Raw genomic sequence first — 23,949 nt, forward strand, 5'->3', positions numbered from 1 at the left:
TCCTGACAGCAAATCTCCTAATTTTAATGTCTTTTGCACTGCGGGAATTTCCCAAATCATGAAGCCCTGGTTCCTTTTTTTTTTTAAACAATTAATACCTCAATTTATCACTTTTTCTTGCATTTTGCTAGAAGTAGCAAGAAGAAACCAGGTTGACCCTTCAAAACTTTGCTGGGAAATCTCAACTAGAAGTCCAATTTACATAGACATAATGATTTGTTCTTTCCATATAACTGCAGGTAATTCCAGGAAGCCTTCTGCCACTATGTAATCCAGATCCTCTTCCCTCCAGTTTCCAAAACCATGTTCCTTATTTCCTTCCTCACCAGCAGATCCTTTTCTATTCATACTTCTACTAAGCCTGTTTGTGATAATGTTGGTATGCTCTAAAGTGACACAGTTTTTCTCTTCATCATGCTTTTCATGCCCTAGTCCTCACTGGCAAGTCATCAAGATCCATATTTTTACTAAAAAGCTTTTCAAGATAATTTAAGCTTATTCTATTATGCTCAACATTTCCCTGGCCTCTGCCCGTCAACCAATTCCAAAGCATCTTTCACACATCTTAGGGAATTTCCGCAGCAGCACCCTACTTCCAGGTATTAAAACTGTATTAGTCTCATTGTTGTCATAGTGTACCACAAACTTGAGGTCTTAAAACAACACAATTAATACCTTACATTTCTGCAGGTGGAAGCCCAACCTGGATAATACTGGGTGAAAAACCCAGATGTTAGCAAGGAAGCATTAGTTTCTGGAGGACCTGGGGGAGAATCAGTTTCTTTTCCTTTTCCAGCTTCTGGAGGCTATATGCATTCTTTGGTTCATGATCCACTTTGTAGCCAGTAATTTTGACTATCGCTGAGCATTGTCACATGGTCAAATCTCCCTCTGATTTATCCACGTCTTCTTCCATTTTTAAAGACATTTGTAATTATATTGGGTCTATCTGGATAACCGAGGTTAACATTCTTATTCTAAGATTAACTGATTAAGAATTCAAATTATACCTGCAAGCCCTTTGGCTCAGGCCCTGCATGTCAGATGGGCAATGACTTTTTTTTTTTTTTTTTTTTTTTTTAACAAACGCAGCATTTTCATATCTACTCACAGTTTGTATCTATGGCATACAGCTCTGAAGCACCTGATTATTTGATTATTTTTTTTCCAGTTGGCAACCCACAACCCTGGGTTAATTCCCTTTTGCTTTGTAACATAACTTATTTGCAGGCTCCAGAGATTAATACATAGACATTTGGGGAGTGGGGAGCCACCCTACCCTAAATAGCTTGGGAGTGGGGAGCCTGCCTACCCTAAATAACTTGGGAGAAAGTCTGAGTTTCATTTAGGACATATTGAGCAAGAGTTGTGTCCAGACTTCCAAATGCATAAGTCCAGGTGGCAGCTGAATAAACGAGTCTGAATATTTGGCAAGTAGTCATGCATAATATATGGATTTTAGTATTTTTAATGCAGTGGTTTTCTGAGAACTTATTTAAAATGTGTATTTTCAAATTCCACTCTAAGGCATTCATTATAAGGGGGTAATAATATGTCCAAGAATATGTAGTTAGCAGGCAGCCCAGGTAGTTCCAATATAGTTGGTACTCTGATGATAATTAGGGAAAGAGTTTGATCATATTACCAGAGATTAGATAGCTTCGATAAAATGGTGAAGGTAGTTGCCTGGAAGATTACTCTGGGGAGGAGGGTTGTTGTAGTCAGGGTTGTGGGTTGCCAACTGGAAAAAAAATAATCAAATAATCAGGTGCTTCAGAGCTGTATGCCATAGATACAAACTGTGAGTAGATATGAAAATGCTGCGTTTGTAAAAAAAAAAAAAAAAAAAGTCATTGCCCATCTGACATGCAGGGCCTGAGCCAAAGGGCTTCAGAAGTAGTGTGGTATTGAGATATGAGAATTAGAAAAAAAAAAATGTCTGCACTGCTATGTTCCAATCCTGATCCTGCAAACTACAAGCCTTGTGATCTTGGGAAAGTCATTATCTTTTAATGATATTATTTTCACATCAGTAAGATGTTTATGCTTAGCACATGGAGTTGTGAGAATCCAACAATATTGTTTGTGTGGGATCTCTGTAAATAATGATTGCATATATGGATTTACAACATGAAGATTTGGGGAAACTATTCTAGAGGAAAAAAAAATGGAAGCAATAAGAACTCTTATGAACTGAATGAAAGAGTAGTATTGGTACCCAAACCTAATGAGTTTACCAAAACCTATTCATGTCAGTCCCTCCGTGTTTCTTTTTGCTCTGTTAATTTGCATTCCATTTCTTCTCTCCTCTATTAATGCATAGGGAGTTGTGACAAGTTGTTTTCAAATCGCATCAGACAATAGATGGTCCTGATTCCCAACTCAGAATAATCTCATTTTCAAGAAATTCTTGAGCTTTGACTTTGACTGCATTCAGAATATCTTAGTTCAAAAGTCTTGCTTTTGTGTAAATAAGAAAAGCTTCTTTGAAAACGATGTCTACAAGCAAGAATCTGAAATACAGAGGGCAAGCTAAAGAGTATAGAAAAGGCATTAATCAAGAGAAATGAACACAATATCACTGTATACAACAGTGTTCATAATATTAGAATATAACATATATCAACATAGAAGGTGACTTTGAGACACGTATGGAAGCCAAGCAATGTATAGAGTTTGTTGTCATATATTTATAAGCTCAAGAAGCAATTGTTGGAGTTGATCATCGAGAAACTGCCCCACCTTCTTTGAAATGACCATTCTGCCCGACTGATCCCACAGGCAGACCACTTCAAGGATGCACTCTTGAGAGAGGAATGTGACGTTGAAACTATCTGGACTGAACAAATTATTGAATCCAGTTAAGACCTTTACATAATTTTTTTTTAAGATTTTATTTATTTATTCATGAGAGACACAGGGAGAGAAAGAGAGAAAGAGGCAGAGACACAGGCGAGGGAGAAGCAGGCTCCATGCAGGGAGCCCGATGTGGGACTTGATCCCAGGTCTCCAGGATCAGGCTCTGGGCTGAAGGCAGCGCTAAACTGCTGAGCCACCCAGGGCTGCCCAAGACCTTTACATAAATTTTTAAGATTCTAATGGGCAGGTGCAGAGACGTATCACCCTAGAGAAACCTCATAAATTTAGTTCCTCTGCTTATTAAATCTGCCACCTACCAATTTAGAGTGATCTGCCTTTTTGTTCTTTCTTTGCCTTCCATGTATTTGGGTCAATCTGTAAACCAACAGCAATTTAAATTTTGTTTCGTTGAAAATAATAGATTTTAAACTAATTTTACTTTTGTCTAACAGTTTCTTAAATATTGACAATTTTAGGGTATTTAATGTCAAATTATATTTAAAAAAATTCTAATGATGCCTAAAAATCAAAGGACTATGAAATATTAAATAAGAGCCCCTCAAAATACAAATGGTTTGTATGAAAATTACTGACTAAAAGTGCCTAATAAATCAATAATTTATTGGCCCCAATATTAATAAAATTAAGTAATAGTATATCAGTTAAAGATTAATTTCCATGACACAGGATTCAACCTTTTTAAGACATCTAACTTTAACACAATTCTCTAAAGTTGATTGCTTTCTTTTTCTTTTTCTTTTAAGTGTTTAATTTATTTATTCATGAGAGGCACAGAGAGAGAGAGAAGCAGAGACATAGGCAGAGGAAGAAGCAGGCGCCATGCAGGGAGCCTGATGTGGGACTCACTTCCAGGACTCCAGGATCACGCACTGAGCCAAAGGCAGATGCTTAATCACTGAGCTGCCCAGGCATCCCTGTTTTTCTTATTACATATTTACCAGGATTAAGGGGGGAAAAATCCATTCATCTCATTTTTATTATTCTTTCTATGCCCTTTGTAGTCAATTGCTGAAACTTATTTCAAACCATTTATTGTTATTCACTTCTTTTTAGCAAGTTTTACTTTGAGTGATTCATTTTTTGTGACTTATAGCTAAAGAATAGATTCTATTCATCCTCATATACCTTGATGATTGTCATAGCTGTAGACATGCAGTGAGACTTAAAAATTTGTATTTAAGGATAATTAATTAACAAAGTAGGATTGTGCTGATAGGTTTTACAAGTCATTTTCTCTAACAGAGTACAACAGATATCAGAAAAATAAAATATAAACAGTCCAAATACCTTTTAATAGAGAGTTCTAATTATTATTATTACATAAAAAATTAACAACTGCTTGGTAACATGGTTTCATAATAAACAGCAACAAAATTTGCATAAGTAATTCTCTGAAATAGATAATTATGTAAATGTGTATACATATAGACACATGTATTCTTACTTATATGCATACATATATGTAATAGCAAGGATATGGGCATTGGCTGTTTATATTTGTCTTGAAGAAAATATACTTAATAAAAATTACTTCTTAAGTTTTTGTAATGCTGCCTACTTAATACGGTTGGTGATTGCTTTATTTTCTCCTTTAATAAATTTTTCATACTAATTCAACAAATAAAATTTTCTTTAATGATCTCTAGAAATAATTTATGAACATTCTCTTAGAATAAAGAAAAAAGTTGAGATTGTTGAAATGGTCCAAAAAGATTATTAAATACTTTCAATGGAAAATTCAACATTATTGTTTTATCTGATTCTATGGAGTCTCTTTCCTTCATTGTTTTTTGCTTTAATTTTGTTTTAGCTTTTTCACAACTTTGTAAGCTACAACTAATTCTTGTCCATTGAAATGAAAGTTATCCAGTGGAGATGTATTGATAATGACAGATTTTGCATCTATTAAGCATATTCATTTTAGCATTCTTGACCACCTATATATGTGTCTACTTTTTGGATTCTCCTTTGAACCACTCAAAACCTTTTACTGGTGCTTTTATTAATCAAGGATTAACAGATGTTTACATTCATGATTTTTCTTTTTTTTTTCTTAATTTTGTAATCATGCTTTGACATTGCATTGACTTTTTCTTAAGACATGCCAGAAAAGTTGGCTCTCAAGTTTTCAAGGTCATTTTTAGGAAAAACATTCCATTTTATATAAAAAGTTAACCTTTTGTTTTAGTTTCCACTCCCATAGCCATAGCATTTCATGTACATTGTATACATTAATCCAAGGATGATGTAAGATCTCAAATATTTTATCAGTGATTTCAATTACTTGATTTCTTTCATTTATTTAAATCTCCAGTTCAGTACTGTCCAAATAACACTATGGAGTCAGGCAATTTTGTCAGATAACATTAAGTTTCTACACTTTTCTCTTACCTGTATAGGACATAATAAGTTTATTTGTCAAAGTACAGACATTTGGTGGCATGATTTTAATTTTTAACAAATAAAATGCCTTATCAAATTTATCTAGAAATAACTTACGATTTATTTTGTTTCAGGAGCGTAGCACTGTGTAATTACCCAAGTGCCTAAAAAGTATGCAAAAAGGCATGTTACATCCTCTTCACTGTCCGTTTGTTTTTTAGGAAAGAAAGACAGTCAATTGATGCCATTTGAGAAATAGAAACAATATTTGCAAATTCTCATAAAAGAGAGTCACTAATGTGTAAACAATAGCTACTGACATTTGATCCACATAGATATATGTTTATTTAGATAAATAGTATAGTATGAATTGGGTATATACCTCAGATGTATAGTTTAGATCTACTTAATCATGAGGACTATTAAATGGAAGTGACAGAGCACATGAGCTGGTATTTTAAAAGATTGAAAGAGCATATATTTTGATGAGATGAATGTAAATCTATTTCTTTGGATGGGGTGGAATTGTGATTTACGGTGAGTAGATAGATGCAGCTGCCTTCACAATGTTTGTATTCACTGTGGGGGGTTGAAGTTTTGACTGATTCATGCATTGGGAACTTTTGAATTTAACTAAGGAAATTGGCAAAACAGAGCATGACTGCTTGTGTGACATTACAGAAAAGATTTTGTGTTATCCATGCACATCTGTCATTTTGCCTGTCAGTGTTATTTAACTCCAAGTAGTTTAGAGCCAACAGGGACTGGTACATTATATTTAACTTTAGCAGCTATGAAAGCCAGTGTAACTAGGTATCTACAAACTCTAGTCACTGCTACTATCAACATGAAGAATGTAATAGGTGGAAAGTTTTACATGTCTAACACATACTACAGCATTCCCTATGTAATTTTTACAGTTTTAGTTTGAAAGTATACTAGTCGGATATTTAATCTACACCTTGTTATAGTAATAAAAATTCAGATATTACTTAAAGAGAAAGTGCATTTCCAAAGCAACATTTAGATCTGAAAGTTAGTGTTTTGTTTCATATTTTTAATGCTTATGTCATCTTCTGGTTAAAGTTGTTTATAGCGATAAAAAATTAAAATAAATATTTGTATATTCTTCTATCATATATAATTGAAATAAAACATTTTCATTACTAAAGTAGAAAAAGTGGATCTAAAATATTTAGTGAGAAACATTTAGTAAGTGGGAGCTTTTTCACTATTGAATATCACCTCATATTAACAATACACAAGAATATTAACATTATTAGGATGATATCATTGATATTTTAAAAGTATGTCATGAAAACAGCAAGCAACACATCACATTCCAGAATTAAAAAGTTAGAAAAATCACTCTAAATTCTGCTCATAAATAATAAGAGGGGGGTTCTGGCTGGCTCAGACAGTAGAGCACCTGATTCTTGATCTTGGGGGTTGCAAGTTAGAGCCCCATGTTGGATATGGCATTTACTTAAAAACCAAATCTTTTTAAAAAAAGAAGAATTGCTAAATAATAGGTAACAGCATTTTAGAGATTATTATATACATATATTTAAGTGGATAGTTAATTAATTAGTTAGCAAAATGAATTTAAATGGTATAATACAATATATGTATTGTTAATATAAAAGAATGATCAGTGACTAAATCAAAGAAAATAAGAAACTGGTGAAATGAACCTCTATGCCATTTATATGAATACATTTATTTATGCCTGTATGTATGGATGCATAAAGAGATTTTTATCCTCAAAATGACAGAAGTTTAAGGAGAAATAAGAAAACTATTTTGGAATTGAGGTCATGGCTATTTTAATTATGTATTTCAGAGTAGCTGATTGTATAAATAATGAGAAAATTATCACTTAAATATTCTAGATGTTTTAATTATTTTTATATTGTCATATCTTAGCTTGGGCTGCCATATGGAATACCATAAACCAGGTGGCTTAAATAACAGACATTTATTTCTCAAAGTTCTGGAGACTGGGAAGTCCAAGATCAAGATTTTGAAAGATTCAGCTCCCGGTGACAGCTTTCTTCCTGTCTTGTAGACCACTGCCTTCTTGTGTCCTGAGTTGATGGAGACAGAGAAAAAGCCAGCTCTGGTCTCTCTTCCTCTCCTTATGAGGGTACTAATGCCATAATTGAACTGCATTTTCATAACCAAATCTAAACCTAATTTTCTTCCAAACATACCACTTCCAAATACTGTCACATTGGGTTCAGGGTTCAACATATGAATTTGGGGGCGACACAGACATTCAGTCCTTAATACCTAGTTTCCAACAATTACATTTTCTTATGTAACCATAAATCTAATAGTGTCTTAAATATATAATACTGTAACAAACATATTAAACTTTACTGCCATTATTTTGAAACTGCAATTTTTCTTTTCTGAAATTTGTATTTATTGCTTAATTTCATATTCAACAGTTTGATTTTTCCTTTAAGAAGTTTTTATAGTTTTCATTCCTTCTCAGTAAGGGTGTGTACATGTTGTAGTATCCAGTCATTGCACTGTTAAAAATGCCTACTTATGATTTCCTGTGCGAGTGACAACCCAGTTGAGCGTAAGATCTCCAGGTTACCCATACTGTCATCCTCCAGCATTTACTGTGCCTGTGAGTAAGTGATAAGGGTAGACTGGATGTCCCCCTGGAAAGGATTTTCTGTCTTGATAATATATGACTTTTTTTTTCTTTTTCTATTGAAATTCAATCACTTAAGAAGTGTATACTTAATTGTTGGCTTTCTCCTATGCCCTCTCCTTGCCACCCCCACACTCAGGAACTCTTTCTCATCTTTTGCTTCACTCGATGTAAATGTGGCTATATTATACCTCTGAAGATCTTCGTGTTGTTGTTAGTGACATTCATTTTTTAATCTCTTTAGTCATTTATCCTAATTGAGCTCATATTTTTTCTCAACATCTATTATTTACCTAAATATTCTAATTACATTGTGTGTTTACTGTAAGTTTTCAAGTTTGATCCTTATTAAAGCACCTTGAATACTACACATATTAAATTTCTTGCCACTTAAAATTTATTATTTTTCTAATAATGTAAGTGGTATTTAATTGGTTTTATTAGCTCTATAATTGTACCTTAAAGAAAAACTTATTCTATTGTTTGATCACACTTTCCCTGAACTCTTATTTTATTTTTTTCTTGAATTTATCAAGCTTTTCTATTAGATAAGGTGCATGAGAATTTTTTTCTTGATCCTTTCTCCAGGATAAGTTCTTTATCTGAATTTCATGTTACATCCTTTCCTCACTTTGTGTGTGTGTGTGTGTGTGTGTGTGTGTGTTATAGTAGATTGTAGAGTTGAAAGGTGCTACATTTATTTTGCCAGTGCTTAGGGTAAATAGGAAGAAGATTTCCTTACCGCCTAATACAATACAGCTTAGCAGTCTGGGTTTTAATTTTATTACTTTTTTAATTTATTTTTTTTAATTGAAGTACAGTTGACACACGTTATATTAGTTTCAGGCATACAACATAGTGATTCAACAATTCTGTATGTTATTCTAGGCTCACCACAAATGTGGCTACCATCTGTCACCAAACAGCACTATAATACCATTGACTATATTCCCTAGGTTGTGCATTTTATCTTCATGACTGATTCATTTCACAACTGGAAAGCCTTTAGTGTATGTAGTGGGCATGGAGGGGTGCCCATGAGAGTAGCCTGAGCAGCCACTTTGGAGGAATAGACTCCTGATCAGCATCATCTGTTACCAGGATGCATCAAATCTGCAGTACAAACAATACCTCAGACTTTGTAACATCTACCCTAACTCGACATAGGGACCCTAACTCAACATAGGGTTCTGGAAAATGAGGCAATTTCTGTGTTTTTGATGAGATCCTGTACGAGTTTAGTGGTTTATCTTACTTTTTATTTTTTAGATAGGTTTATTACATTTGACTTTATTAAGTACTCTACAAATGGTGAGTAATGAATAGGGATTCCCAGAATTTTGTAAACTTTCATATTGAAGTGTTCTTCAGAATGTGTGTGTGCATGTGTGTGTGTCTGCAGATTGCTGATGGTGGTGGCAGGGTAGTGTTGGTGTTTCTGTGGTTAAGAACAATATGAGATGTGCTAAATGTAAATCTGCTCCCCTTCCTCAATGCCACTTTCCCAAAGCTTTCTCCTATTTTGATTGATTGTTGTTGATTTTTTCCTTTTTTCTATATTTAAAATTTTTGTTCATTAATTAAGAAATAGAATTATAGTAGAGTATCCAATCTAAATCCATAAAATTTGAACATGAGTTTTAGAGTAAAAAAATGTAAAAGTCATAATATCTTGAAATGATAAAAGATTTCATCATATTGAGTCAAACAAATTTCAGTTATTAAACTCATCCATAAAATTAACTTAGCTCATCATTAATTAAAGCAGATAATTTAAAATCAAAAGAGAGCTAAACAAAAGTATGATTTACTAACTATATGACTATATGAGTGGTTTGATGAAGGGAAACTCCACCTATTAATTATAATATTAATATGATGTCCAACCAAGAAATCTCTAATCTCTAATTTTAAAAATTGCCATCCTTTATATTTCTAGATTCTCAACAAAAAATTGTATGTGTCCAGCAACAATATTAAATTGAGTTTTTGAAAAAAAATACAAATAATTAAATATTTTTAATATTTAATTTTATAATAAATATTTTAAAATATTTAATTTTGAAAAAAATACAAATAATTAAATATTTTTAATCTTACTGATTATTTATTTAGTTAGTTAGTTAGTTTTAAAGATTTTATTTATTTATTCATGAGAGACACAGAGAGAGACAGAGAGAGGCAGAGGAGAAGCAGGCTCCATGCAGGGAGCACAACGTGGGACTTGATCCCAGGTCTCCAGGATCATGCCCCGGGTTGAAGGTGGTGCTAAACTGCTAAGCCACCCAGGCTGCCCTAATCTTACTGTTTAGATAAGCAAATCAAAGACCATATTTTGACATTTTGGATAAACATAGTAGTTTGCTTTTAAAAGCTTGGACAGGAACTCAGCCAGTCTTGTTCACTGGGTCATACCAATGTCTTGAACAATGCCTGGGACATGGTATGAATTCAATAACTATTTCCTGAATGACTAAATTAACAAATTCATGCAGGAAATTGGTGAAACATGAGACATTGCCTTCTTATACTGTATATTTTTTAAAAACTGAGTTGTATAGAACCTATTCTGTAACATGATTAAGGCAGGTAAGTCTTCTCACTGAAGAGTTCAGAATTTCATGAGGAAAAACACAAAATTTCAGAACTGAATCATTAATGGAAGATCTCTAGAGGAAATATTCTTTATAAGTGTAAAAAATATTAAATATTTAAGGGCATAATAAATAGAAAAATCATTCAGGGTTCTGAAAAGAATGGTCAAATTGAATATCAAATGGTATCCCTTTCTGTCATACTGTAAAACTGACCTTCTGCCGACTGCGGCATTCCTCTAACAATTAGTTGAATAAATAGATCTCAGGACTTACAGATGAGGCACTGAAATATGCTCTCTTTATTTGACATGTTTTATTAGTGATTTTTAAATGTGTAAAACAATTCTGGGAAATAGTGGAAATATTTTTTTTAAACTAACTAGTTTCTAGATTTTTTTTTCCAAACCAAGAACAATAATCCACATTTCCTATTTTTCCTTGTTCTTAGGTACTTTAATTCTGACGTAAATCTTTAAATTCCTCTATTAAAGTTAGTTTCTTGGCCAATGATTGCTTTCTAGATAAAGTAAAAGGCTTAACCTAATTAACCTAATTGTGGCATTTATGAGATTGACTGCTAGTTCTCTCTTTAAATTCTTTTTTTAAAATTTTTTATGGGCATAACACTATGCCACCTTTTAAAAATTTAATTCCCTATGTTTAAAAAGCTGTCTATTCTCTGCTGAATCTTTTTTTTTCTTTTATTTCTTTTTTTTTTTAGATTTTTAAATTTATTTACTCATGAGAGACCCAGAGAGAGAGAGAGAGAGAGGCAGAGACACAGTTAGAGGGAGAAGCAGGCCCCATTCAGGGAGCCCGACGTGGGACTCGATCCCAGGTCTCCAGGATCACTTCCTGGGCCAAAGGCGGCACTAAACCGCTGAGCCACCCGGGCTGCCCTCTCTGCTGAATCTTAAGTGTCATTTTGAAAGCTAAAGATCATGACTGAATTATAGTGAAGAATAAAGATGAAATGGAGAATAAAGATAACATTATAAAACCATCAGGTAATAGACACAGAGATGCATTACTATATCTCCTTGAGTTAGACCTGTTTCTCAGCTTCCAGAATTGTGTCAGTAGATGGGATTTTGCTGTGAGTCCCTTTGGCAATCACTTCCACTCCATAGGGTCTTTATGCCCAAGGTCATCCTCTTTCCAGGTGTGGGCCATAACCAGTGACTGATTGAGTGAGGCTAGGGAGCAGATAAGGGACAGAGAAGGGACCTGAGGGGTATAAAGGCTCATTTATATCAGTCCAATGTAGGGCAATTCCAATGGGTCATTTTACCTTTAGAGTTCCCATGAGGGGAAATGCATCTGTAGTCCCTGTGAGGTGTCTTTGCAGCCAACTTTTCCCCCCACTCCTGATCCCACTTCCATCTTTTCACTTCCACAGATCCTCACACTCTCCAATAAACATGCTACTATTTAAACTCCATCTCCATAGCTGCCTCCTGGAGAACACTGTATCATAGACCATACCATTCTTCAAGAATATGGGAACAAGAAATGGACAGGAGTGTTTACGATAGGAAAGAGCAGTTTTGATGAAGTGATTAGAATACAAGCTACTCTACATCAGACTGATGTGTGAATGGGATGTTAGTAAAGTACCAAAGGGAAAACTTCTTTCAAAAGATTATTAGAAAGGGGACAGCAAGGTAATAGTCAGAAACAAGAAGTGATCTGCAAAAGTGGGTGCTTTTAGATTGGGAAAGTGAATGATGTCTCAAAGTGAAATAGGAAATCAGAGAAGTGAGAAGGTCTGAAAATAGAGACACGAGACACAATAACAAATGAGGAAAGATAGAAGACAGTGTGAAAGGTGTGAGATCCATTCAACAAGTGAAAAAAAATCTATTGGAAAGAGAAGAAGGACCATTTATTATCCAGTTATAGACAAGTTTATAGGAGGGTAGGAATGGTGGCACTAAACATAGGTAGGTCATACCTTATGCCTTTATGTCCAGTAAAGACAGTATGTCACTTGCTGAAAACAAAAGTTGGGTTTGAATGTAGGGTTGGCAGAAGTTAATGAGGATAATTAATCTATTCATTTAATAACTATTTATTAAATGTGAACCACGTTTCAGACACTTTGCTATGATATAAATGCAACAATAAAAACCAGACTCAAGCTTGATTTTATACCCAGGAAGTTAAGAGTTTTGTAGGGAAATAAAGTAAAGAATCAATTTTAATGCAGGTGGTAGATGCAGAGATGAGAGGTTTAGAAGGAATTCTGGGACACATTGTTGGGACATCTAACTCAAGTTTTAGGTCATCTATGAAAGCATCACACTCTGTCTGAATCTCCACCATTTCATCTCCTGATCCCAAATTAACAAAGCATCAAGATGGTACTTAGCACTGAAAAAGAAGTGCTACTTGAAGGCATATGTTCAAATGGCTGAATTCATATGAATATGATTTTCACTGATATAAAAGCAGGGATGAAAGATGAATTTGGCTTGGAACTGGTATACTTCCAATTGTCTTCTGTTAGTCTATGTTGCAAAAGATTTGAGGTACCTTAAAGATAAATGGAAACAAACTAAGGCCAAGAAGGAATAGTAAGGTTTACAAAAAATACAAATAGATTTGAAAATATTGTTCAGTGTGAGGTCATATAACATATGTAGAGAAAATTAAAGTTTCAGAGAACTGCAAAGATAAGTAACTGAAGTAAAAATTGAGAGGAATACCAGAATTAATCTGGTATGAATTAGATATAAAAGATGTCATGATTCCCAATAGGGCGATGAGTGTGGGTGGCTAATTTAGAATGGGGATGCATGTCATTGAAAATAAGAAGATCAATAAGCTATAAAGCCAGGCTGTTGTATGTATTTTTCACAAAGACACTAAAGTCACCGAGAATGATAGCAGGAGGAACAAAACCTGATAGCTTCTTGCTAGAGTTTTCCTTAAAATGCAGATATGCTATCCAGGAAAATGGAGAAATTTAGGAGATCCTGACATGAATCTCACTGAGGTGGTGAAGTATTGGCCTGGAAGCAGCCATGCAGTTAGGAGAATGCCAACCACATCTGGCACAGGTAGACAAAACTTCAGATAAGTTAGGTGATTCCTTTAAAGCACTTTCCTTAGACAAGTGGCACAGTATGAATACCCAAGGGACTATTTACCTTTTATATTCCAGATGTTAAAATAGAATAACCTGCTCACTTAAAAGGCTGAATGGATGTCAGCTATTTCTCTTCACTACTTACAAGATTTCTTCTGCTCATGGTCTACAAGGACAAAAATGTTTCAGACAGTGCAATAATCAAAATATGCTTTTAATAAGCTTGAATTTTCAATAACATTTCAAGGAATCTTTCATAATGCCCACCTTTTATTTTACTTGCTTTAACGCCCTAAAATCCCCCCACCATATTTTTTCCTGAATATATTTTTAAGACACATTTTATCCTTTGCTTACACATTTTATCCTTTGCTGAATCTCCTTCTCTACATATAAAACATATCCACAGACATATAGCCAGTTATGCTCAGAATCCAGACTTGACTCCCTGCCAAGACCTACATTTCTCCACTTCTGCTACTCCTCTGCATTATACCTTCAGCCTAAGCAATTTAAATATGTTTTCTCTTACCATATTATTTACGAAGATGTGACCCACATGATACAGCACTCCGGTTCTAAAAAAAAATGTTGAAAATAATTTTTAGAAGAGCTCAAGGTTCTACTTGTATTTTGGTAACATCTGAAGAAGAGTATAATGCAAAGCACACCTCTTTACATCCTTCTTTTCCATCCATTTTCCTTTTTCTGTAAATCCCTTTAGTTCGTTACCTTCATAAACACCCATGGACTCTGTATATGTTTTCTTTGCTCCAAGACCTAACCCAAAAGCATCCCTCCATCCATACTCCCTTTCCTTCTTGTCTTTACAGTCCCAAATACCTCTTATTATTGTGCTGATGCGGCAACACCAAAGAGCAAATTATCTGTCAGTTGGCCACAGGCAGGACTTTTTCAGAAAACAGAAAGTAGGAGTGGAGGACAAACTGAGCAGGCAAAACCAGCATCCCTATTAGCAAGCAGAGAGAGGGAGCTCTGGTAACCACACACAGTAACAATTTTTATCCCCCAAAAGAAAACTCTATAAAATAAATTGTATTACACTTGTATATGACAGTACTTAAAATATAACTCCAGCGGAAGTATCCTAAAAATATTCATTATATGAACCTACAGGAATGATGAATCAATATTTATAAGCTCTTTTCACTCATGTCTTGTGGTTTTAGCCAGTGATTTCAGAATGCTGCTGAAAAACCTATTTCTTCCTAATATTTCTTTCATGAACCCATGTAAACACAGCTCCATACTGGATTTCAATATATCCACAAAAATTAAATAGCTACTTTTAGCCAGATTTGATTTTAAAAAGTTTAATTCTAATACTTACTAATATCAAATACATAAAATAACCTGGCAACAGTACATGGAATGTAGTGCATATTTGGTAGATGTTGTTTTGCTTTCCTCTTTTCTCATAATAAAACAATGACTCATTTATAAAATATTGTAATGAGAAAAAAAAGTAAACTCTTGTTTATCAATTACCAATACTTTAGGAAAGATAATACCCTTTTCTTGTTAAATATTGAGGGATTAAAATTATATACAGTATATTTACATTAGGTAAACTATACTAGGAATTATTTTTAGAATTTTGTCTTTAAAGTAACTAGAAAACCTTAAAATGTCATCAAACCAAAGTGTACATTTAATTAACAGCTTAGCTGTAACAGAAAAATTACTTGAAGGCTGTCATTCCTCTGAATATTGTAAATTTTAGCCTTGGCCAAATCAGATCACCAGAAGTCTATAAACTTGAACTATACTGCCTTTTCTTTAACAGAATTACCATTTCTGGAGCAAATTTTGAGGTCCTGCCCTAATTTTTTAATGAAAGGACAATACAACAAATAATCACATGAAATCCATCATGTCACTTAACACAAAATATTGTTGAAGAATATCATCATTCAGTGGCCCATATGTAACACTCTAGGAAAGTCATTTATATCACAATTCAGCCCTGGGAAAAGTTTTTCTTCTTCAGAGGCAAGCTTCTCCTTTAATTAAGGTCAGAAATGTGTAAATGATGCTATCTTTATTTTAACATGGCTACTAGGAAACTAAACCTAAAACTATAATTACTATCCAGTTTCTTTTGGACTGAATATTTATATTTTTCTTTATCTTAGCCTTGGTTTTCTATTTATAACTTCCCTGTACTAGTATTTATATGTCTAATTTCATCTACTTTTGGTTTTTTACTGTGTTTATGTTGTAGTCTACTACGTTTCATGAAACAGTATAGATGTTATATAATTGATGAAACATTTAAGCTTTGTTTCTGCAGTAAAACTAGTTTGATTACAATTGTTTCATTTAGTCAGCAAACACATGGATGAGTGAATTCAACTTTCGTAGGCTTTTTCTATATGCTTCACATTGAATTGTGCTTTAAATAAAGCATAAATATGCTTTGATATAAAATAAAAAAATTAATACCATAAAATATCAACATCTTACCTAGAATATAAGAGAATATTTAATTTGTAATCTCTTTCCTCTACACCTGAGAATATAGAAGTATAGGTAGAAATCATTTGGACAGTTCATCCTCTCTAGGGTCCTTAGAGCATACCCAAATTCACATATATTCACACATACATTTTTTTGTAGTAATAAAAAGACCTTCTGGCATTCATAACTGAATCTGTAAAAGCTACTAATTCATAATTATTCAGCAGGTATTATGCTTACACTTTGTAATGTTCTATGAATCAAATGAAAGACACTAACCAGTGGGCGACACAAATTAACAGTAGAGGCATCCATAGGGTTTTATGAAGACAAACAGCAATCTAAAAGAATGTTAAAATGAGTACTGATCCTACCACTCCAAAATCAAAAGCAGAAAAAAGAGCTTCCTGCAAAGACAAAATGTACACAGTGCTGTGGTGTAAGGCAGCATGAGCCACAGGACACTGCAAGAGGTTTGAAATGGTTAGAAGAATGTATGCAAGATGGGTACCATTTGATGGATGAGTCTGGAGAGGTGCTCAGGTCTTATCTTTGTTTCATAATACAAAGGTCAGAACTTCTATCAAGGACAGGGGAAAATAAACAATCTTTAACATGGGAGTATCAATCAGAATCTTTATTTTAAGAACGTTACTCTAAAAAGTGAAAGAACAATTGAAACTGAATAGGAGCAGGACCAAGAAGATTACTAATGAGGAGAATTAATTTTCCAATCACTGTTGTGGTAGGAGGCATGAAAAGCAAGATTTATACAAGAGGAAGGAAGAAAAAGAATTGTCTGAATTAGAATGAAATGATGTAGAAAGAATAATACAGGTTGGATTATACCATGATTCACTGAGATAAGAAATTTTAAAAGGGAGAAGCTTTGATTTTGAGGAATAAGTAATATACCCAACTCAAGGTTTTAGCAAACAATTATATACAGTGGCCTAAAGATGAGCAAAGAGCTGTCAAAGTATAGGCTTCCAAGTCATTAGCATTTAACTGAGAACAATTGCCATAGATGTGAATGAGATCATCCAAAAAGAGTATGCAGTGAGGAGAGAAAATGGAATTGAGAGCAGAATCCTGGGATGCCTGGGTGGCTCAGTGGTTGAGCATCTGCCTTTGGCTCAGGGTGTGACCTGGAGATCCGAGACAGAAGTCCCCATGGGGTTCCCCACAGGGAGTCTCCTCCCTCTGCCTATGTCTCTGCCTCTCTCTCTGTGTCTCTCATGAATAAATAAATAAAGTCTTAAAAAAAAAAAAAGCAGAATCCTATGCACTAGAAGGGTACAGGTAGGAAGAGAATATATTAGAAGAATGTGATAAACACTTGTCTAAGCGGTAGAAAGAAATTTAGGGGAGGATTGTATCATAGAAACCAAGTTAGAAAAGGATTTTCAGTAAAGGTGTTGGGTTTTTGTTTCTGTTTTTTAGATTTATTTATTTTAGAGAGAAAAAGGAGGAAGGGGCAGAGGGAGAGGGAGACAGGGAATCTCACACAGATGCCCTACTGAGCCTGAAGCCTGACACAGGGCTCAACCTCACAACCTTGAGAGCATGATCTGAGGTGAAACCAAGAGTTGTACATTCAATCGACTGAGCCACCCAGGTGCCCCTCAAAACAGATTTGATTGATAATGTCAACTTCTGAAGGCAAATTAGCTAAATCCACAGGAAAATACCCAATGGATTAAAAGACCCCATGGTAAGCGTGGCCCTAGCAAACACATTACAAAAAGTCGTAGAAATGGAAGGATTACAGAGGGTGCGTGTAACATGAAGAATTGATACGATAAACAGTAAACCAGCTCCTGAAGACAATGGGGTGTAAAAAGGAGATCACATAAAAACAGAAAGATATGTAGAGCTGGCAGTAAGTGTTGGAGAATTTTCAACATCTTAATATGATTAGGGAAGGAATTTATGAAAATATCTTATAGGTCTAGAGGAGAGTAGGAGGACTTAATAGATCACTTACAGAGATGAATTGATATCTCTAAAGAGCAGAAGCTTTCTGTGGAAATAGAAGGTAGGCAGGCAATGAATGTAGGAATCCTTTTATATTTGGGGCTTGTTCATGGGAATGCAAAACAATGGTCATTGCAAAGGGGTTAAAGACAAGACAGTTTCTAATTATTATACACTATGGTCTAAACTTGAAAACGATTGAAGTGGAAAATAACAAGGGATGGTTACCCCGGGAGGGTTTATAGGAGTCAAATTACTACAGTTATGGCTATGGATAAGATTCAAGAACAGGTACTATTGAATTAAGGAAGTAGCGAGTCTAGCATGATAAAGGCTGGGATGAATCATCTCTGAGCATTTAAGTCACAAGATGATAAGCAGATGTATACATTATTACAAATGCTGTGAACCATATTCCAAGGTAATCGATTAATGTGAAGAGATGCTAGCAAGCTATTATTAAAGTGGTGTGCTAGAAGAAAAGACTTTAGAAGTGAGAGTTATAAGCTTATGAGTGGGTGTGGGAGCTGACCCAAGAAGTAAGATCCTAAGGTGGAAGCAACAGTTACTGAATCACAGGAAGTAGGAAAAGGTGAGGCCAGGGAATTGAATAACAGTTACACAGAGCACTGAGCACCCAAGGTCTGTGATAGTGTTTGTGTGTCCACAAAGGTTATGAACCTGATGGCCAAATTTTGATGACTATTGAAGGGTGACTATGAGGCCCAATTGAGAAGAGGCTGATAATGATATTTCCTGATGACACTGCCCTCAATGTAAGGAGACTGAGCTAGTGTGGGTGAGAGAATGACAAAGGAAAAACAGTTGAAGGATAAACCCACCCCAGCATCTTGGTAAATTGTGTCTAGAGGATAATTTTCCTAGGGCCTACAAATGGGCACTTTTGAAGGTGAGAGGAAGCCTTTGGGTTTGGGTAGGAAGGTGCAGGAAGCAGCATAAGAAGCAACAGAGATCTAAGGGAGAGAAAACATTGGGTTGAAAATAGTAAGTATAATCAAGGAAAGGGAAAGGACACAGCACTTTGGGAAAAAAACAGTGTGAGAAGATACATTTATCTTTTATCTTTTTGTCTTAAGATTTATTTATTTTAGAGAGAGAGAGAAAGAGAGAGAGAACATAGTACATGAGCAGGTAGGAATGGGCCAAGGAGAGGGAGAAAAAGAATCCCAAGCAGACTCCCTGATGAGCACTACCTAAGATGATGACGTGAGCCAAAACCAAGAGTCAGGTACATTTTTGACTGATTAAATGGTTTGACTGATGATAACTGCTACTTACCATTTCACAGAAAGTTGAAGAAACTTAACCGAGTTCACATTGCTAATAATTATAGAATCAGCACCCAAGCAAAAACTACAGTTCCACAGTCTGAAATATTAACAAGTCTGCCAAACTGTTGCTCTGTTGACGGGAATGATTCACAGTGGCATCAACTTGCTGAAAAGTACAGGAGCGAGCTCAGAATAAAGCTACTGTACTGCTTTCTGAGACCCAAGAGGAGTATGCCTCAAAATGTTTTTTGACCTGAACCTCTGCTAGAAGGAAACTAGATGGATTACTATAAATTATGCAATTAATTAACTCAAAACAATTTAGAAATTTCTTCTTGTGTATGATATAAATATTCATTGGCTGGTTTTAATTTAATGCCTCTTGTATATATAATTTTATCTATGTCTGTATCTGTTATGTTTATTTACCCATCACCCAGCTACCTACTTCAACACTGCTTTGCCTTCTTCTAACATCTGTGGGGATTTGGGGAAGTGGTCTTTTATGCAAAGTTTGTGGCTCTATTTCTTTATCAAATGCTTTTCATTCTGTGTTCCTCTTCTTTTCATGTCATGAAACTATTCTCAACAGTTTCTTCTCAGTACTAGAACTTCCTCATCTTACTGCCTTGCCCACACTTCTGCAGGCTTTTTTTAATCTCATGCAGAACATCACTTGTATGAGCTATATCACTTGTCAATTCTGCATTATAGTTGTTTCTAGATCACAAATAAAAGGGGAAGTAGCAAGTTATGAATTTTTGGCCTATCTCCTATCCTATGACTGAAACTTTCAATCCATCATTCAGAAAATCTTTTCATTTTGAAGACATGTGCTCTGGGGAAGTGCTACCATGAAACAATACAAACCTCCAGTGCATGGTACCTCCTGATGTACTCACTCTAAAGCACTTCCTATCAGGAAGTAGAGCCATGATCCCAGGGTGTCTACTTTTTAAAGTTATATTAACAAAAGGAAACTCAGTTTTGTTCAGTGAAAGAAGTTACTAGAAAATGATGAGCTACCAATTCCTTTTTTTTTTCCTTTAGTAGTATTCAACAAGTGGCTTGAGAATACATATATTTAACCATTTGGGTTTTGTTTGTTCATTTGTTTTTTTAAAGATTTTACTTATTTATTCATGAAAGACAGAGAGAAAAAGAGAGAGGCAGAGACACAGGCAGAGGGAGAAGCAGGCTCCATGAAGGGAGCCCGACATAGGACGCGATTCTGGGTCTTCAGGATCACGCCCTGGGCCAAAGGCAGCGCTAAACCGCTGAGCCACCTGGGCTGCCCATATTTAACCATTTGAATGTGAAAGAAGTTTAATGTAATTCAGCCAAATATATAAGAAAATATAGAGAAATGAGGAACTATGAAAATTATAATTTCAAACCTTTCCCTATGACACATGGTTTGTGTCATCTCACACATATTTGTGACATGCAATTTTCTTTCTAGAATTTAATGTTCTTATTTTGGAGAGCTATTATCTTGAAATGAAGCATTTTTTGCTTTCCTCTTAAAGTCTAATAAAGAAACACGATCATTAATTAGACTCAGCTACCCTATAATTTAAAGCTTAGTTTTATTTGTTGGCTAAAAGAAATTTATTGGAATGTGACATATTTGTAAATTAAGACAAAGATGATGCTTATATTCTTTATTGATTTTAAGAAACAACACATTTCTAAATTTAATAAAATCAAACAATGCAGGCTTTTAAACACTCTAGTATTAAATGAATGAAATAAAAAGCGATAGAAAAATACTTCTGTTGCCATTTGAGTTATCTCATGTCATTAAGTTATTTCATATCTATAATTTAATGATTAGAATTTATTTATTTAGAATTTGGCTTGAAACTTGAACGATACCTTAAAACACAATTATTAATTATGTTCATTTTCAGAATTAGGTCAAATGTCTCATACCCTCTGAAAGCTTAGCAGACTATAAAATGGTAAAAGAGACCAAGAAATAGAAAGTCTCCATTAAAATATATCAAGATATTTTAAATATCTTTGTGTTGTTATGTTAGCATACCTCTCTTATCCTCTCAGTCAACTGTGACACTGTAAATAATGGAGTCCTTGATATTGCTAACAGTATTTCCAGTTAGAAACCTACTTGAGATGAAAATTCTTCCTAAGAACATTTCACTTTTTTTTTTTTTTTTTTTTTGGTAGCCACAAAGGGCATGTTACCTGGTGGAATATTCCCACTCAAAATCAATGCCTAGAAATATTAATTAAGGTCTCAGCAGAATGTATCAAGTAGATTTTTCTGGCATAAGGCAAAGGGATTTTTCAAGAATTCTGTGGAGTTTCTCTAGGAAAAAATATTTTTAAAACAATAAAAAAAGACACAAATTTTTATAATCTAGCAGAATCATGATCTAGATTTTTTTAAAAAAGCAAACCGACAAACCAAAACACAATAGAAAGCAAAGCAAAAATAAAATACAAATAAGACACTTTATCCTACATAATGTAGAAACCTTGCTGATAAGCAGATGTGAGCATATGCTATCAGAAAAAAGTCAGCTACACATGAGCTGACTATTCAGTTTAAACAAAACTGAAGAGATATACTGTTGGCTTAGGGAGGTTGTCACTTAGGTTTTTGGCTCAGTTCCTACACTCCATAAATTAGTGAGATTCTTCCAACAGGTTGCTAGGGTTGCAAATATCTGCCTGCATATATGCCTTGTATCTTTAGAAGTTCTTAAGAAAAGCCACTGCCTCATAATATTCAATAACCTGGGGAACCAAGAACTGGGATTCAGATAAACCAATGAATTACCCATTCCTCATCACAGTGTAAAACAAACTTAGCTTTCCAGATTCATTTTTACTACTGGTCTGCTATGAGATCTAGTCAAAACTGGCATATTCTCAGTTACCCTTTGTGTTTTGTTTTAGTTTCCTAAGTATATGTTGTAGCTTGTACTCAGAATACACTTTCCCTGTCATCTCTGTCAATTTACATAGTCTTCAAAGATCTCCTCAAATCTCTTCTATGCATCTAAACGATAGTATGTCTTCTGATGTGACTCATTTACCTGTGCTACCCCCAAAATCTACAGCAGGTCATTTCATATCTTAAACTACACTCTAAGCTTTCTTGCCCCAGTGGCCTCTTGGTTCAACTTCTTGAAAGCCTTCCACGCCAGCCGTCTCTGTTATCTCCTGCAATCTGGCCTCTCTCCACTGTTCACACAGCTTCTCTCCTCAAGACCTCCCCTTGCTGTGTTCTGGCAGTGGGCTGGATACTCTCCTACAGCTCACACACTCTGCGGTGAACTGAATTGCCATGGAGGAGATGGGGAAAGGAAGAGAGCCATGACTACAAAAAGTTGGAGTGGGGAGTTCTGGCAGTTCTTCAGTGATCTCAGTAGTCTTCCACAAGGGGGTGTTGAGTTTTGCAATCTCTTTAGACACAGTGGATAAAAGTTTTCTTATTTTTTTTTTTTTAACTTTGAATCTGTTTGCAGAGCAGCATGCTATTTCTATGTTAGAAGCTCTGGAGAGTCTGACGGAAATTGTGACATTCTCCATACCTCAGCACAGTGACCTATTTCTAGTGTCAGTGTGGGAGTTGGAATGCTGTTACAAGAATGTTTTAGAAATACCTTGCTCTGCAATCCAGGACAACTTAGCCAACTGTAATAACAGTGTTCTAAATAAAGCTTAAATGCCTGCACTAATTCTTCAGAACACTCCTTGATTTACTCGGTGTTTACTAAGCAAAATATATATAGCACTCTGCTAGAATTCGTAGATAAAGCTAGTGTAAAGTAAATATATTGAGATTAAAATTCAATTGAGGAGGAAAAAACAAATGCATTAAATGCTTTAGCAATTAAGATTTATTGAGCAATTGTGTGTAGAACCAGAACAAGAATCTACAGATAAAAACTCAAATAAGATATCATACCCTACCTCCAAAATGCTCAGAGGCCAGTAATATAAGAGTCATATATTAACAAATTATGATACATTGACATAAACAGTATAATGAAAAAGTATGCTATTGACTTCATTGTAAATGAACTTATAATACATTGCTACATATTATGGGAACCAAAACAGCATAGAAAGGCCTCAAGAAGAGTAAAAAAAAGCTTTGACTCATCCACACAGTATGCCTTTAACACCAGAATCAATGCAGCTTCATCAAGGAAAATCATCACCCTGCAGCAGAAAATTTTATATAAGCCAGTTAGAGTCAAAGTTACAAATAAGAAGTAGAGCAAAGACATTGACTCTCTAGCCTAGAAAGTCCAGAGTGAAAACACAGATGGCCCTGCACTAGTCCAATAAAGCCATGCTTGATTAATGCCTGGAGATTGGATTAGGGATCTGTCCATAAAATTGCCCTTTAGGAATATAGTTGAGAGGGGAAAAGCTTATTAGTTTCACATAGAAACTCAAAGGGGCTAAGGGCCATCTGTGTGTTTTACTGGAAAAAGTATGGCTTAAATCTAAATCTCTGTAGCTACAAATGAACAAATTGATATTTCACAAGCACCTAACATCAAAATATTCAGAAAATTAACAAATTTATGAAAAGGATTT

The 23,949-nt window shown here is 34.7% G+C and overlaps 1 protein-coding gene across 3 annotated transcripts in view; it reads right to left on the reverse strand.

Moving 5' to 3' along the window:
* GPC5 (glypican 5) overlaps positions 1-23,949 on the reverse strand; it is a 1,343,507-nt gene that overhangs the window by 729,241 nt on the left and 590,317 nt on the right. The window contains exons 7-8 of one of the 3 annotated variants that reach the window (XM_072782624.1): positions 14,151-14,196; positions 13,678-13,784 (exon numbers count right to left, since the gene is read on the reverse strand). The exons of 1 other annotated variant lie outside the window; for it this stretch is intronic. In XM_072782624.1, the coding sequence (XP_072638725.1) occupies positions 14,155-14,196 (42 nt within the window). In that variant the 3' untranslated portion in view covers positions 13,678-13,784; positions 14,151-14,154. Of the gene's footprint in view, positions 1-13,677; positions 13,785-14,150; positions 14,197-23,396; positions 23,566-23,949 lie in introns of those variants that run through there. One more of the 3 variants, XM_072782627.1, reaches the window with a different exon arrangement.

The sequence above is a fragment of the Canis lupus genome, chromosome 17 (genome assembly GCF_048164855.1).
Source record: "Canis lupus baileyi chromosome 17, mCanLup2.hap1, whole genome shotgun sequence".
Classification (NCBI taxonomy): Eukaryota; Metazoa; Chordata; class Mammalia; order Carnivora; family Canidae; genus Canis; species Canis lupus.